The sequence below is a fragment of the Pieris napi genome, chromosome 1 (assembly GCF_905475465.1).
Source record: "Pieris napi chromosome 1, ilPieNapi1.2, whole genome shotgun sequence".
Taxonomy (NCBI): domain Eukaryota; kingdom Metazoa; phylum Arthropoda; class Insecta; order Lepidoptera; family Pieridae; genus Pieris; species Pieris napi.
The window spans coordinates 14,692,327-14,708,210 of NC_062234.1; the positions used below are offsets into that span (position 1 = coordinate 14,692,327).

The 15,884-nt window shown below is 36.1% G+C and overlaps 1 protein-coding gene across 5 annotated transcripts in view; it reads right to left on the reverse strand.

Annotated features, from left to right (window-relative positions):
- The window catches only part of LOC125054966 (semaphorin-1A), a 204,291-nt gene extending 188,498 nt beyond the window's left edge, over positions 1-15,793 (reverse strand). For all 5 annotated transcript variants that reach the window (XM_047657114.1, XM_047657142.1, XM_047657124.1 and 2 more), the window contains exon 1: positions 15,616-15,793. In XM_047657114.1, the coding sequence (XP_047513070.1) occupies positions 15,616-15,709 (94 nt within the window). In that variant the 5' untranslated portion in view covers positions 15,710-15,793. The remainder of the gene's footprint in view (positions 1-15,615) is intronic.
- Between the last annotated feature and the right edge of the window lie 91 nt (positions 15,794-15,884).

Sequence of the window (15,884 nt, forward strand, 5' to 3'; positions counted from 1 at the left end):
GGTTCAATCCATATTTGTGCTGCAGAAGCGGGCTGTTCGGGGTATTTGTTGTGTTTCTCCGAGGGAGTCGGTACGGAATAAGTTTAAGGAATTAAATATTATGACACTATCTGGTCAATATATTCTTGAAGCCTTGTTGTATGTCCAAAAAAATATAAACGATTTTAAAACAAATGGTGACTTTCACCAGTATAATACGCGAAATAGAACTAATTTGAGTGTACGACCAACCAGGCTCCAAAAGATAAACCACTCCTTATATGGAAATTGTATTCGTTTTTACAACAAACTCCCAAGCGCAATTAGAGAATTATCACTAAATAAATTCAAAGTCCTCGTTAAACGAAAATTAATCAACAAAGCTTTTTATAAATTTGAGGACTACTTAAATGATCCTAATCCTTGGGATTGAATTGCTCCAGTTCAAACAATTTGTATGACAATACTTGGCGATTAAAAAGAGTGGCGGAAAGTTTCTTGCCAGTTCTTCTTACCCGCTCTACGCCCTTGACTTGCGAACTGGTAGTAAATGTAAATTTACGATTAATTTAACTTGACTATTCAAAAGTGTACTTGGTTACCTACTTGAATAAAGATATTTTGAGTTTGAGTTTTGAGTTTGAGTTTGAGGAGGGGTAACCACCGAACCGTGCATACCCGTCTGCCAGCAGCCCTCTGTTTACCCGATCCACAATAACTTCACTGTATGACTAACTTTTAGCTTAGGCTATTCATATTAGCACGAGCGGCTCTGCCAATTACTCATCACCATACCGAAATCACCTATAAAACCAAAATCTCCCGAAGTGCACTGGAAAGACAGACCCTATTAGGCTCAATGCTGAACAATCGAAGCTATCAACGCGATCCATTAGACATTCCAAATAAGGCAAACGAAGCTGAATTATAACTGTATGCTTAGATCAGACCACACCCTGTTTGTAACAATACGACTGGCGGTCAAAGTGTTTAGGCACTTAGAAGGCGGAGATAGGGCTCATTTCGGCATACCGATGCCGGTTTGTCAAACGCATTGTGTGTAAACATTGCTTTGCATTCCCGTTTAGCTATGGAATATTTTACTCGTGTAAATATTAAGGTAGAATTTAGACTGGGCGGTGTTAACTGGGGCAGCTTTATGTCACTCAGTCTATGCCAATAATTACTGTGCCAGAGCTCTCCGTCAGTCTTTATTAGCTCCAACACAATCGATTGGATAGAATGAGTGGCCAAGATTAATGATATCTCTTAGTTTCAACGGGTTTAATGATTTACGTTAATCGATCTCTTGATTGAGTCTAGATTACCTGATAGTGAAACTGTAACGTACAGTTTCAATAAGTACCTTTGTACGTAATTCATGACGGAGTGTGCGAGGGGAATAGATTCAAGACGAAGAGTCACAGTTATGCGTGGAGAAAAGAAGTTAGAAAGTGAAGGGCAGACACTGACAATGAATGATAGGCAAAGACAGGGACCGAATGTTGACAAAGCAATAAACGAGAACCTAAACAATTACTCGAAAGCACGACCTGATAAGTTATTGAAGATTGAAGAAGACGTCAAAAATTAATTTGTTGGCATCAGCCGTTTAGTTTAGACGTAAAAGTCTACTTTTTATAGGCTTCTGCTTGATACGATCGCTCAACCGAACCGAGGGCTGTAACAACCAGTGACTGAATTTATAACAACCCGAATACAGAATGATAAACAAGTTTCGTGACATTTCGTTACATCAATCGCGACCGAACCCGAATCGACTACAGAGTCAAAAGGCAGACGGGGAAAAGAGTGTCAAATAAATACTTGTAATATTGATTGTTGCTAACGGTAAATACTCCTACTTACAATTTCTCAAGGTTTAGTTTAACATCATGGTTTTGTTTCAACGTGAAAATCGAACTTTAGTCTTAAGCGCCTCTTGTGAAACAGTGTTCGCCTCTCTGAACTCTTTGATGAGAACTTTGCCGAAAGGGAATGATTGATAAGTTCATCGAGCGATCGAATGAATAAGAGATCTACTAATAATAACATTGTCAAAGTCCATTGTCCGTCAGTCGACCCAATTACGGTCGAACACCACAGTGGAGCGAAATTGTTCGATCTGTCTACGGAAATTAAATTTTCTGAATACCTACCCGTTCGAATCTATAGAAAGGAAAAGTGTACTGCGACTATTCAAATTAGATCCTTTACGTTATTCAGTGTCATTTCTAAGCAAGGATTAGGATACGATGTTTTACTATCTTATATTTAAGTTCAGGAAAAAGATTAGACTTCGCGAACATATAGCTTTATATTGCAAACTTTTTGACCCTTGAGTAATAATTATAAAGAAAAACATTAAAAAGTTTAAACAAAGGATTCCGTTTAAATCTTACAAAATATTTCCACGCATTCATACAGAAATCATTTGTTATTTTAAGAATGATCAGCGCACAATCGCAAGGGTATATTACGGGTCTCACCATTGTAACTTTCCCTACGCTGACGAGGCACTTTTTCAGGGAAACGCTTAAAGTCTTTGTGATCCCGATATCCAAAGTAGGAGGAGGAGGAGATAGGAGGTAAACCCCTAGAAAGAATTTTTCATCGTTATACAGTTTTCTATTTGAACATGGAATCTGATAATTTTTCTTAACAACGAAAAGTATATTGGTTAGTTTTAAGTTTTTTATAAAATACTAAAAAGGGGGTAAAACGATAGGAATGACTATCGATCGATAAGATCAACGGATACATAGCCGGCCCTACGATGACATGTTAAAACAATTAGAACGAAATACAAAAGCTAGTGCGTGAAGCTAGTAAGTTATGACATAGATCAGAACTAATTTTAAGTTGTCTCGAGCTCAACGACCCCTCGCGATATATTATTAGCTAAGTGCATGTGCAATTGTCCTGTTAGAACACAAACAATGCGGGGGCAATCAAACAGGCGGATGCCGTAATTAAGATGTTCACAAGTAATTTGCAAATATAGTGCCGCTTGGTGTCTGCTGTTAGTGTAATGATATTGCCTAAGTGCCTTTATTGGAAGTATTGGATTAATAATGTAACAATTTTAGATAAAAGTCCCTATTTATTGTTTCTAATTTCGAAATATTATTATATTACTTCATAGCAATGACTAAATGTTTATAAATAATTAACTTTAAATTTATTATATGTAATGATAAAACAAAATATTGTTGTCCGGTATAAGGTGTCCGTTTGTAAAGGTAAATACGTGGAAGAGAACTGAGCGTAATTATTGATTTGGTTCGAGTTTTGTTTTGTCAAACTTTGAAAAGGCCATTTTTGAGGTTCAACTTTAACCAGCAGCACGTACAGAAAACAACTTATTATCATATAGAGAACAACTTTTGGCCTCATCGTGGTTCACGTGACGTCTGATGTCTCGTGAACATGTACATAATGTAGCATGTGGTAGTAAAACTGAAATTCACTAACTTTGGATTTTTAGGAATTTATTTATTGAAAGACGTTGGTGTTTATTTTTTTAAATTTTATTTCATTATTTAAACAAACCTTGTGTAACTTGAGTAAAGCTATGGGAACATGTCAAATAAATGGATTCGATTTATCTCAGTATAAAGGAAATTGCGAAATTAATGTCTGCATTTATAACAAAAATCAACGTTCAATATAAGTCGTATTTTGCTATTTTGTAGGTGGAAATTACAGCTTTAGAGTGACGTTTATTGGATAAACTGCTATCTGCTGCTCTTCATGGAATTAAACCTTACTAACCTATTTACTTTCCAGATCCTTAACATAACCAATATTACATATAAATTCAATAACCAATGATAAATTGAATTTAAACAATTCTGGTAGAAAACTACCTAAATTTAACATCAACGTTAGTATTTTAGCAGACGGGATAACCCATTATCATTAGTGGTAGGCAACCCAAACAATTGCTAATAAAAGTGTTCCAAACGCAAAACTTTGCTAATACTTCCTTAGACCGATGGCCGTCAAAAAATATCGAAAGAAAACGAGCGCCTCGCTCCTAGTTTTATTGAACGTTTTTTCATCGCTAACCATCATGTGCCAAACAGCTGCCGCATACGATTTTTTACCAACTTGAACTTTTGACCCCTCCACGATCATTCATGTGGGAATTATTTTTCTCCTAGCATTTTAACACTTATCACAAGGACACACGTACTCGATTCGCGCGCGAGTTTTAAGTTATTTCAAGTGGGTGCTACGCTTGTAGTTATAAATTAATTGGTTGGAGTTTTTTGGGGAATTAAACTATATTGGTGTGCAACGGAAATAACAGTTTTGACGCGATGCCAAAATAATAATTTAAAAAATCGACTCTCCAATTCCATTGTGCGAAAGCTCAATCGAGCTTTCATTTAGTAGGTACGTACTCTGTGTTAAGTTTAACGAGGTTATATTAATTTACTTTATAACGTAACATTTTAGGTAAATTGAAATTATTATACACAATACTTAAAATGTAATACAAATAATAATAAAATAAAATGTAATGAAGTATATAATATTAGACAGATAATATACCTACACAATATCGCTACTGTGAATTCACTCTGCGAACTAATAAATATGTCGAAAGTGTCGGAGACAGCATTCAGTAAGCGCAACGTCTTTGTTAACACGGATCTGTGCAACAGACTGGTTCTGGCCCTTGGTATCGCAAACAACCTTGGCTTTCGCCCTCGCACTTATTCCATATCTTGGGCTATAGATGGACAAGCGCATCTCTTACTTGCGCTGATGTCAGTTCACATACGTGCACGTATGAGACGGTCCCGGTACCCGCGTCTCCCTACTGTAGACTGCGTAAAAATACGCCGCATAATCCGTATCTGATAGTACCTCACCATTTTTTAAACTACAATTTTGATGATTGATTATAGAAATATCAAATACTAAAACGCCAAAAAGTCTAAGCCGCGTTTGTTTTTTTTAAATTGTGACACCAACCCAATTCTGTGTTAAACTAAAACCAACAAATACAAACTGGATTACTACAGCATTACGTAACAGTCAAGTATCTAGAAATAAGTAATAAAACAGTGTGACGTCATTAAGGATAAATATGGTTATGGCCATAAAGGCCATTATCGCGCAGCCAAGGAGTTCTACCCCCCAGGGGTCCAAACTCGCTCCTAGACAATTACGACTGACGTGTCATAAAAAGCAACATTTCATATAATATAATCACGTAGCATTAATAGGAACATTTCATCGTTTACTTTTATTACGAATTTTAAATGATGAGCTCTAGAATCGAACTGTATTTCATCTTTTAGAAATAATTTGTTAAGGCGTTTTTATGATAACCGTATTTTAGACTACGAAACCCTTAAATACATCCATATCACTCTCGCAAATAAAAAAGCCTATTAAAAAAATACGAATGAAAGTGACACGGAGCAGTCATCTCTGTTTCATTATTATTCATTCAAGATGCAATAATCATTCTTTCGTCGGGAATCGGAGCCTGAATTTCCGGCTTAAAATTACATCAAAAACATGTATTATAGATATTAAACACCTTGGAACCAACAACTCGAGACACGAGGAAGTTTTAATAATACGAATGCCATTAACCTATCGCTATCTAAGACACGGTATAACATCGCAAACTTATCTCAACTCTCAAGTAATCCAATGTCACTAAGGAAGTAAGTAAGCGTAAGTCGAGTTTCCAACAGGAACTCGCTAAACCAATGAACCCGAAGGCTTAATTATAATTATACTGGGTCAATAGTTTTTACTAATATTGAATATTGTTTGCTTTAGGTGAGCTATAAATTGCATCCGGAAAATAAAAAAATAATTTAATAGAGCAAATACTCTAAAACTAATCCTTAAGTAAAATGTTAAGTCCTACTTTATTTTTAAAATTCGTGTAAAATCCTTTTAATTACTATTTAAGCGTAATTAATTAAGTAAGAAAACACAATCCGCGATGAAAAGAAACAAAGCAGCAATTTAATTAAAGTGATGAAAATCAGATTTTGAATGAGTGAAACCCTATTTTCAAAGTAATATTTCATTAAAGGTGTTCCGAAATTAAAGGAAAAATCAAAATTGTATTTTGATGAAATGTAAATCTCGTCAGAGAAGCGTCTAATGTGATTCTTGTGACTAATAATTTGGTGATTCGGATCCTCATTTCATAGCAAACCTCACGATATTTCCTAAATTATTTTGGCTGAATTTTACGATTATTTTATTCGTGAATGCTCCGGGTGACTCCATCGTCGCGAATACTGCAAACTAAACTATACTTGTATATTCGGGTAATGCCTACCGGTCGCGACATCACTGCAGTGGTACTGTATTTTTTTTGTAATGTAACAGGCAGGATGCTCATCTGATGTTAAGTGATACCGCAACCATGGACGGACACTCACATTGCCAGGGGAGCGTTCAAGTATTACGTAACGAATTTGGGGGGGGGGTCCTTTTATATAACGATACGATGCGGAGCGGGGAATTAGGCGTTATTGTTAATATTATTTTCGACTTTCCAGTACTTTACACCACATAATGGTAACTTTTAGGTATAAAGAGTCACTAGGTGGTCACAAAACGTTTTAATATACTTGGGTACAGAAAAACGTTACGGCGCGTTACTTAGGGGGGGGGGGGTCAATAATCTCCAAAAATTGCGTAACGTAATACTTGAACGCTCCCCAGGACGCTCGCAAGTGCGTTGCTGGCCTTTTAAGAACTGGTACGCTCCTTTCTTGCCTGTTCCACATAGTGGTGGTGCGCGGCAAGAACTGCCTTAGAAAACGCTCAGTTGTGGAACGACGGACGTCGAGGTGATATGGATGGTATTTTGTATTGCCATGCCATGCCATGACGTCCGATGATGAAACTCAGCTGCAAGTTCGCCATGTCTCCAGACATAAATATTTTTCTCATAAGACACAGTTTTGTCATTTTCGCTGAACTCATAATTTATTAAGGATATCTGGATCTAGTTTATTGTTGTGTTATACAATTGTTTAACTGGTAATTTAAAAACCATAAAATATCTTTATCAATACGGCAGCAGTCATTGATCTCAAATATGGCTGCTAAATGTATTCACAAAGTCATGGTTTTAATACTTTTGCTAGAGTTGTGCCAATGACTATTTATTACAATAATAAAAATCCCATAACCGCCGATATTAACTTTATGAATTACAATATATTAGCCTTCTGTGTCTAACACACCACGGAGTCGTGAAGGAAGCAAAAGTGAAGTTTAAAATGACAAGTGTCTAAGTGACAATACAAACATTATTCCATAAAGTGATACTCATGAATCAGAATTTGTTTGACTTTAGTCCGGTCAATTTAGACATTCGAAGTTACATAAAGTCCCAACAAGCTGAATTTCAGTGAAATTGTTCAAAACATAATTATAAACAATGTCTAGAAGTTCCCCATCATTCCCGTGTAAGGAAAATTTTTTATTCAAGGGCAAAGGTAAAAAAAATGAGTTTTTCGCGATTTTCAGCAAAACGGTAAGTTTTATCATAAAAGTACCTCAGACAAAAATTGTAGATCATACAATTATCTATAAAAAATGTATCAATACTTTTTTTCTTACGAGCTACCGTTTCTGAGATATAACGATTCAAAAAGTTATTAAAGTTGTTATCGACGACCGGCCTTGACAATTAGTGCATGCCAAAGAACAAGACAGTCCGACTTTTTTGCAACCACATTTAGCACTGCATCCCTTTTTGCAGTTGCAAAAAATAGTGTTCAGCAGTTTTTCCGGCGCAGGTGGAAGTAAAGTTTGAACTGGCTCTAATATATTGTTGACCAACTTCCAACCCCAGTCTGTAGGGTCTAGCTGATAACCAAGCCACACTTGAACTTGGTTATATACTCGAAAAAAAAAGATTGGTCCAACAGAGGTTGGAGGATGACAAGCTAATTGAACTTGTTTTTTATTTTTATTATTTTTAACGAAACATGCATATCGATGCTTATCTAAACAGGTAGTTTTTTTAGGCGCTCCGTACATAGAAAGAAGAAAGCGGATGCCGTTGGTAATAACTTCTTGTTGAGTTCAATTACTCTTTTTAAAAACTTCAGCACATTGAATTAAATCTTGTTTTTCAAACATTTTGAAAACTGCTGTTTTACCCCTCCTGTGAAATGCAGATGTCGTATCACAGCCAGTTATTGCGTTTAAAAATAGTACATGATCTTGACACTTTACAAAAGTAAATAAACTTTTTGATGAATATATATCCGATTGATGCTGAGCTTTTTCTGGTTTTAAGAAAAAATATTTTTTTCAGTTGGCGTTCGAGCAGTGAGTAATACAAGTAAGTCAACATCTTCACCAACAACAATAGTTGTATTTGTCAAATTGAATTGCTCTATTGCTGTTTCAATAATCAATACATCAGCATCATTATAACTTTTATAACTTTTTGAATCGTTATATCTCAGAAACGGTGGCTCGTAAGAAAAAAAGTATTGATACATTTTTTATAGATAATTGTATGATCTACAATTTTTGTCTGAGGTACTTTTATGATAAAACTTACCGTTTTGCTGAAAATCGCGAAAAACTCATTTTTTTACCTTTGCCCTTGAATAAAAAATTTTCCTTACACGGGAATGATGGGGAACTTCTAGACATTGTTTATAATTATGTTTTGAACAATTTCACTGAAATTCAGCTTGTTGGGACTTTATGTAACTTCACTCTAATTTTTTGGTCTAAATTGACCGGAGTATTGTGTAATATGCACAATAATTATGAATGATGTCTAGTCTATGTCGGAACTAATTAAAGTTTAGGAGAATTTTTAATGCGATTCTCGTTTGTACTCTTTTTTCGTATCATGCATTATGTGGTACACAGCACAGTCGGTAGCCCTAACAGGAGATCAAGTTCAAGAGTATCCTGGAGATGCGGTTGCGCGGCCGCACGGCTTGTTTATTTTTAAATCACTAAATATACATCACTCCGAGCGGAATATGCTTTGCTTTTATTGACTCTCTCGGTGATGGATATTTATACAAGTAACGTTTCCATTAACTGCTGGTTAAATTAGCACATCATTGATTAAATTCATCCCTGATTTGCGTTTCATTCATTAAAATTTAAAAAAAAAATTGATATGAAACATTGCCGGGAGTATTGAAGAAAGATAGAGGAGGCCTATGACCAGAAATGGACCAGCAAAAGAGGTTGTTGAAATTCTGCTGCTTCAGGTTATTTGTGTTTCAGAATAATGACTTTGTCTCGGCTATTGCATATTTTTAATATGCTGTATTTACAGTTACACCTCTTCTGTGTCCTAAGGATTAATATACATCGAGTATTGATAGAGGGAATAGCTTTGGTCTCACGGAGAATACACAACGCTGATGAATAGACGTAAATCAATTTAAATACAGAAAACATTTCCATATGAGCGCCTATAATTAAAACATGGGAAAACTTCCTTCAATCGCAATAGAAAGCACGCGATGGTGAGCTACCCTCGCACTATTGTTAATTTCACATTGTACAAGCCACCTGGCTCATTACGATCGCCAAGCTCCCGCGGCTTCCCCTACTTCACTCGATGTTAGCTTAGTACGCATACAAATAACAATAAAAATTATTACAAAAAGTAAAACTCTCTTATCACGCATTATTACGGCATTCTTATTCATTTCTTCAGCAGCAACACGTGTATACGCAACTGCTTAAGAACCTATGTAACGGCATTTTTACTCGATAGTACTTAGATACATACAATAAAAGTGATAGTTTATTAAGATTTTTTTATTTCTTTAAAAAAAATGCTAAACCCGCGTTTATATTAAAGTCTGCGGTATGTATGTAACCTACAAACCAATCACTGCAATAGCAGCCTTTCATGCCCTTAAAACACCAGCTAACCTTTAAAGATCTCGATAAACTGGTCTAGAAGTGCGTTTCACTTGCCTACTAGCCTGCGTCACTGACTGGCCCATTTCTTTCGACCCATTGACTCCTACCCATTCATTGGAGCCTTTACAAATGTAAAAGGCTTTAATGCGACTCGCTGCACGAGGCCGTCTGCATATTCCAATAGCAATTAAAAACAAACATTATTTTATCTAAGAATCGAACCTTACGTTTCCAATAAATCAAGCGCGTGTGTCGACAGGAGCAGCTTATCAATTACGTCCGGCAGCAATTGATTCGGACAATGGAAACAAAAGTAGAGCCTGCCTAGTTTGTGAATGTAAACTATTTTTGCGTTGCACAATGGCGGAGCGTTACAACGAAGTTGCAACAAAACGAGAGCCTGAATGTAGATCCCCTCATAGGACTTATTATGAGCTTCCTTTTTAATCCGGATTTAAAACTGCATGACAATGGACTAGGCACACTTACCTAGCGTTTTGCAAGTCTTACTTGCATTATGCGTACCGAATTCGGCAAATATTTTCATTTCTAAACCAATGTTTGCCCTTTACTTTTAGGGAACGCAATAAAAACATCGTTCCCTTTTATTTCATCTCTATTCTTCCGCGTTTCAGATTTGAATGGAACGGCCGATATCGTATTCCATTATGTTCCTGTTTGGTAGAAAAGCAATATCGTCAAAAAATGTTATAGCACATTCAAGTTATGGCCAATCTTCATAACGTATTCGAGAAAGTTATGAGAGTTCCCGCGAGCTCTCGCAAAGGAAATGCATAGTGGAACAAATGTCATGCACATGCGGTTAACGGTCTTATTTATGGAATGCAATATCTATTTTGCAGACGCTTTCCGAACTCTACAGATCTCCCAGACGTTATTAAACATGTTCACACACGCTCCGGACGTACGCCATTAAATAAGGTCACAAGAATCCATATGAGCATAAACTCAAAGAATAGATTTACCATAAATCCCACACTGGGCGTAGACAACATAGTCTTGTCATAAAATTGTCTTTCTCCCGCCAGGCGGCGCCACAGCTCCTCCCCTTACACCCCGGACCTCATGCCGACGCGTTTTTGACGCCACACGCACGTGCGTATCCGCGCCGCAAGTCACTCAAGGCGGAGCATTGTCAGTTGAGACAAAACTGTATTACTTTAAATTAAGGTTCACATTAAATCTACCAATCAATATTTACAACGAAACAAACCATAAACAACTCTATAACGGCACACTAGAGCGCATTATATTTCGTTCATCCCGCACATTCCATTCGCCTAATAGCGATCGCATTGTCGATGGACGCTTGAACTTTTGTCCTTTTTGATTAGCGGTTATCGTTGCGGGTACGATATGATTTTTATTAATCAGAATTGCGACCCACTTTCTCAAATGTAACGGACTCAAAGGTCACATTCAGAGCGTCGAACATCTTTTCTTGTATTGGATTCAAAGATTGGACCGTGTCATAATATTCTCTCGAATTTGGTGCCGTTCTTAGACCGAGTTTATTCCCCTATCGATCGAGGTTGAAATTAAATAAATTGTAGTGGAGAGCCCAATCATAAACAACATCGCGTCACATCGATATTATGCACCCCAACCACATAACAGTTCCCCTGGGTATTGGCTCCTGACGAATGACCCAATAAATACCCATAAGGCAAAACGTGACACGTTCTAAACATTCCAGGGTATAAAAGCATTATCCTGTTAAGTAATTTATTTCTTCGTCAGGTGCACAGTTATTTTATGGGTTTAAACGTTTACAAACTAAACCAGGGGCGGTCGAAACCATAACGCAATATTAAATTGAAGTTAAGCTAAAGAACCCTATTGTGAAGAGTCTATAAATCTGTGTCTTTCTTAAAATGGTTTTGTACATTATGAAGTATAACAACGGGATATATTATGCATCATTTTTGTAATATTTAGATAAAGGAAATATACCTATAGAGTAAGAAAACTTTTATATACTAACGTTTTAATTAAAATGATCTCACTGTACGATTGAAGATCTCGAACCGGCGTTATGTTCTTATACAAACAGAACAACTTACACAATATTATCATTTCCGTCCCTTATTGATTCCCAAGGTTCAAAATCAACAGAATCAACAGTCAGTAGAACCGACCTAGGAGTTCAGGCGCCTCTCATTCGAAGTCTTCGCGAATACAACGGAATTATTCAGAGCTCGATATATTCGGTACTGGCCTTGTCAATTTCAAAAACAGTGTTGTTACGCACCGATCATATACCGAATCCGGCGAATAAGTATCTTTAAAAGTCATGCTGCTGATGTCGAAACTAATTTCATCCTGCAGAAGAGGGCTATTCGTGCAATCTATAATTTAAAATGTAGGGAATCTCTGAGAGATAAATTCAAGGAAATTAATATGCTTACATTTCCCTCGCAATACATTTATGATAATATTATGAATGTAATATGTATATAAAAATAGTGATAAAATTACTAGAATAGAACATACGCACAATGTTAATACTCAGAACAAACGCAGGCTGCAATTTCCCCGTACTAGACTATCTAAAGTTAGTAATTCTTTTTTGGGAAAAGATTAATACTCTTCTTTAATAAAATCCCAGAGGCTCTTTTATCTCTGCCTTTTAATAAATTTAAGAAGTTTATTAAAGAAAAGCTGTGTAAAAAGGCTTACTATAAAGTTAACGATTATCTAGTTGATAAAAGGGCCTGGGACTAGTGCTAGACAGGCTACTTCTAATTAATTTGCGATATTTGTTTTAAAATAAGTGTTGATTTGCTATTTTAAAAGAGTACCGAGAGTTTTTTACGCCGGCTGGCTGCTTACAAATTCAAATTTAATGACGTGGAATAAGTGATACCTGTATCTTATATTCCATAATAAACATATTTTTTATTAAATAAGTAATTACTAAGTAAAAACAAAAATATGTGGTAACCTTTTTTTCGTCTATTTTGGAAGTGATGTCAATTTTAAGTTCACCGTAATTGTCATATATTTTGGAATAGATTGATTTTAACTTATTCTGTAGAAAATGATGTGTGTGTGATGTGTAATTATATATGATGTGGTGTACTTTGACAAAGCAATTATGTATGGAGGATTTTTGTTAACTTTTCATTTAAACATTTAATTAAAAAAGTAAACAGCAAAATTAATATTTACATTAAATATATCACGATGATTTTAATAGCCCTTTTTTATATAGAGTTCAAACTTTCGAATAAGTTAGTGCGACACCACTGACCTTTCTCAACAGTTAATGAATCATAGCAAGGTGAAACTAACAAGTTCAGCGATCAGACAGAAATCACGTAGCCCAAGAACCGGTCTGGATATACAATCTTACCGTAATAAGTCACTTGCGACACTTATCATCGATAAAACTTTCTAGACTTAAATGTGGGTGTATAATGCCCCGTTCTCCATGAATACAACAACGAACAAAACGTTTAGTTATATTATGTTAGGTTTCTCTAATGGTGAAACAGGAAACTGTAGTGGTTTCAAATTCAAACAGGATTAAACTCTTTTTTGCGAACTGGTTATCAATCCCTTTAACCTAACGGCATCTTCTTACCTTGATGTTTGTGTAAGCTTTATTCCTATTTAGAAAGAAAAGATATCATAATGTGTACTCATTACGCAACCTATTGTTATCAAATTATTTAATGTATTTCATAAGTTAATTGGACCGATGGTCCCAATAACTTTTCATCGGTTCTAACAACAAATTATATAATATATCTTAATTTTTTTTGTATCTCTAATATGAGTTTTATGTAATTTATTTCACGTTTATAAAGGTTGTACGATTTTTTATGTAAAAACTAGGAAACAAAGTAGTATATCGCTAAAGAAATACAAAAAAAAATCCTAAAATGCTGCTCTCAATTCACACGTTGAAAATAGTTTTTCTTTTTTTAAGAGAAATAAATCCGTTTCTTTATTATCTCGAACGAAAGAGAACGGCTATATTTATATTAATACAGAATTATCTCCGATTTCCATACGTACAAAAGCACATAATGTAGTTAAACCCTGGCTTTTACAGTTATAAAATTGTTGGGGATGGTTCGCTTCTGGTAATAAATTACTAATAAGGAAGGACAGAAATATGAATAATAATAGATAAAACTGAACATGGTTGTGACAACATTTTTAAGACGCTACCTAGTACCTAGTCCCCACGTTCATGAGCCCCTGTTATGTAAGTGACTAAGAAGTAATATTATTTAAATACAAATGCCGATTTAAACATCGAAAGCAACCTCACTTTACTTTAGCTCTACTTTTTGGCATCGTGGTTTTGGATTTTTGACATAATATTTTTCAAAATAATTAATATTCTTACAACATAAAATTCATAAAATATTTTAAAAGGAACAATGAACGGATATGCGTTGGACCTGTAAATGTCTAGACTGTCGTTTGTTCATTCCCTTACTCTAATTGGCCTCATTGCGGACGTAATGGGACCATAAATTATATTATACTCATTATATTAAGTAAACAAAACAATGTTAGTATCTTATTTCTCGTCCTTTTGTCCTAAGCAAAAGTAACCAAAATCGGAAACAAATACAACTGTTATATATAAAGTTTTAATAAACTTGTACTTCCTCCAAACTGCTTTCAATCCTCCATACATATTATAGTTCCAGTATTGCATTTTGAAATCTACCAAAATTGTCCAAACCGAAACATTTAAATGGAAACAATCGCAACATTTAAGCATTCGGCTGAGTTAGACAAAGTTTAGTACGCTACGTTAAACATGGTATGGATCGCTATTCTGAGCGTAACATTGCAAAACGCAGAACAAACTGCCTCGCTTTGTGATGCACTAATGAGAGGCACGTGGCTGTCCCCTGCAATGCAGGCAGCACAATAAAACAATAGAGGCACAGTCGTCCTCTTTATCATACACGAAGCATCGCGTGTCTACTCCGTACGGATTGTTAGAACACTATGTCAAGAAATCGCAAAGCTTTTTGATTTCTCTAAAACAATGGCGATGAAAATGATACGGAGCCTCTTTCAAATTCATGGTTTTATATATGTCATTTTATTTAAAGAATTATGTCATGTCGGTCACGTTTGCCCACAACTTTTCTTACACGAATGTTCATACCGTTTTTATTAATACGGTTTATGTCACAAAATTCCTTATGTAGATCATTTAATAAGATTTAAATACGAAAAAAGTGATTAACTATTTATAAATATTTAGCAGCAAATAACAATTCCATCGATTTTCATAGTTCAAATGTATATAAAAAGACATTCATTGTAACCCTATTCAACGTAGAGAAAGCTCACAACTGGCAACGACAATGCGATAAAAACGCGAGTCTATAACCTCCTATAACCGACTCGACATAACCTAACCTCACAATTTTGTGATTTTAAGCTCCCATCTTACGAAACATGGCTCAAGTTGTGGTTTCAAATACTTCTTTAACAACGTTAAATCAATGAAAGAGTTTTAGTAATAAAAGTGATAAAATTGTATCGATTATGCAGTCGCGAAGGTTTCTGTTTTGATTGTGTTGACCCAAAAGAGATAAACATGAGCTTTCGTCGCGTGTTTTGATGCGCGTGTGCCGAGTCGACGTAAACACGAAGTCTGTTAAGCATTACACAGAGACATAGCGAGTATTGGTTTCCGGTCAACATCAAAGTCCATGCACTAACCTAGCTGTGCGAAGACCTTCGGGCGGACGTTTTCCTGCCAAGAGGCCGCGGCTGAGGCGAGCAGCGCCGCCAGGAGGGCACAGTGAACGATCATGGCACTAGTCACAAGTCGACATCACTCGATAAGCACTCGCGACGCGTTCGGGCGCCAGTAAAGCGTTCGGGACGGCCGCCGGTGGCTGACTGAGGGCCGGGTCGGGGACAGGGGGGCGCGCCTGCGCCGCCGGCGCCCCGCGGTCTCGCATGCGTCGGGCTAGAGTGCGGACCTC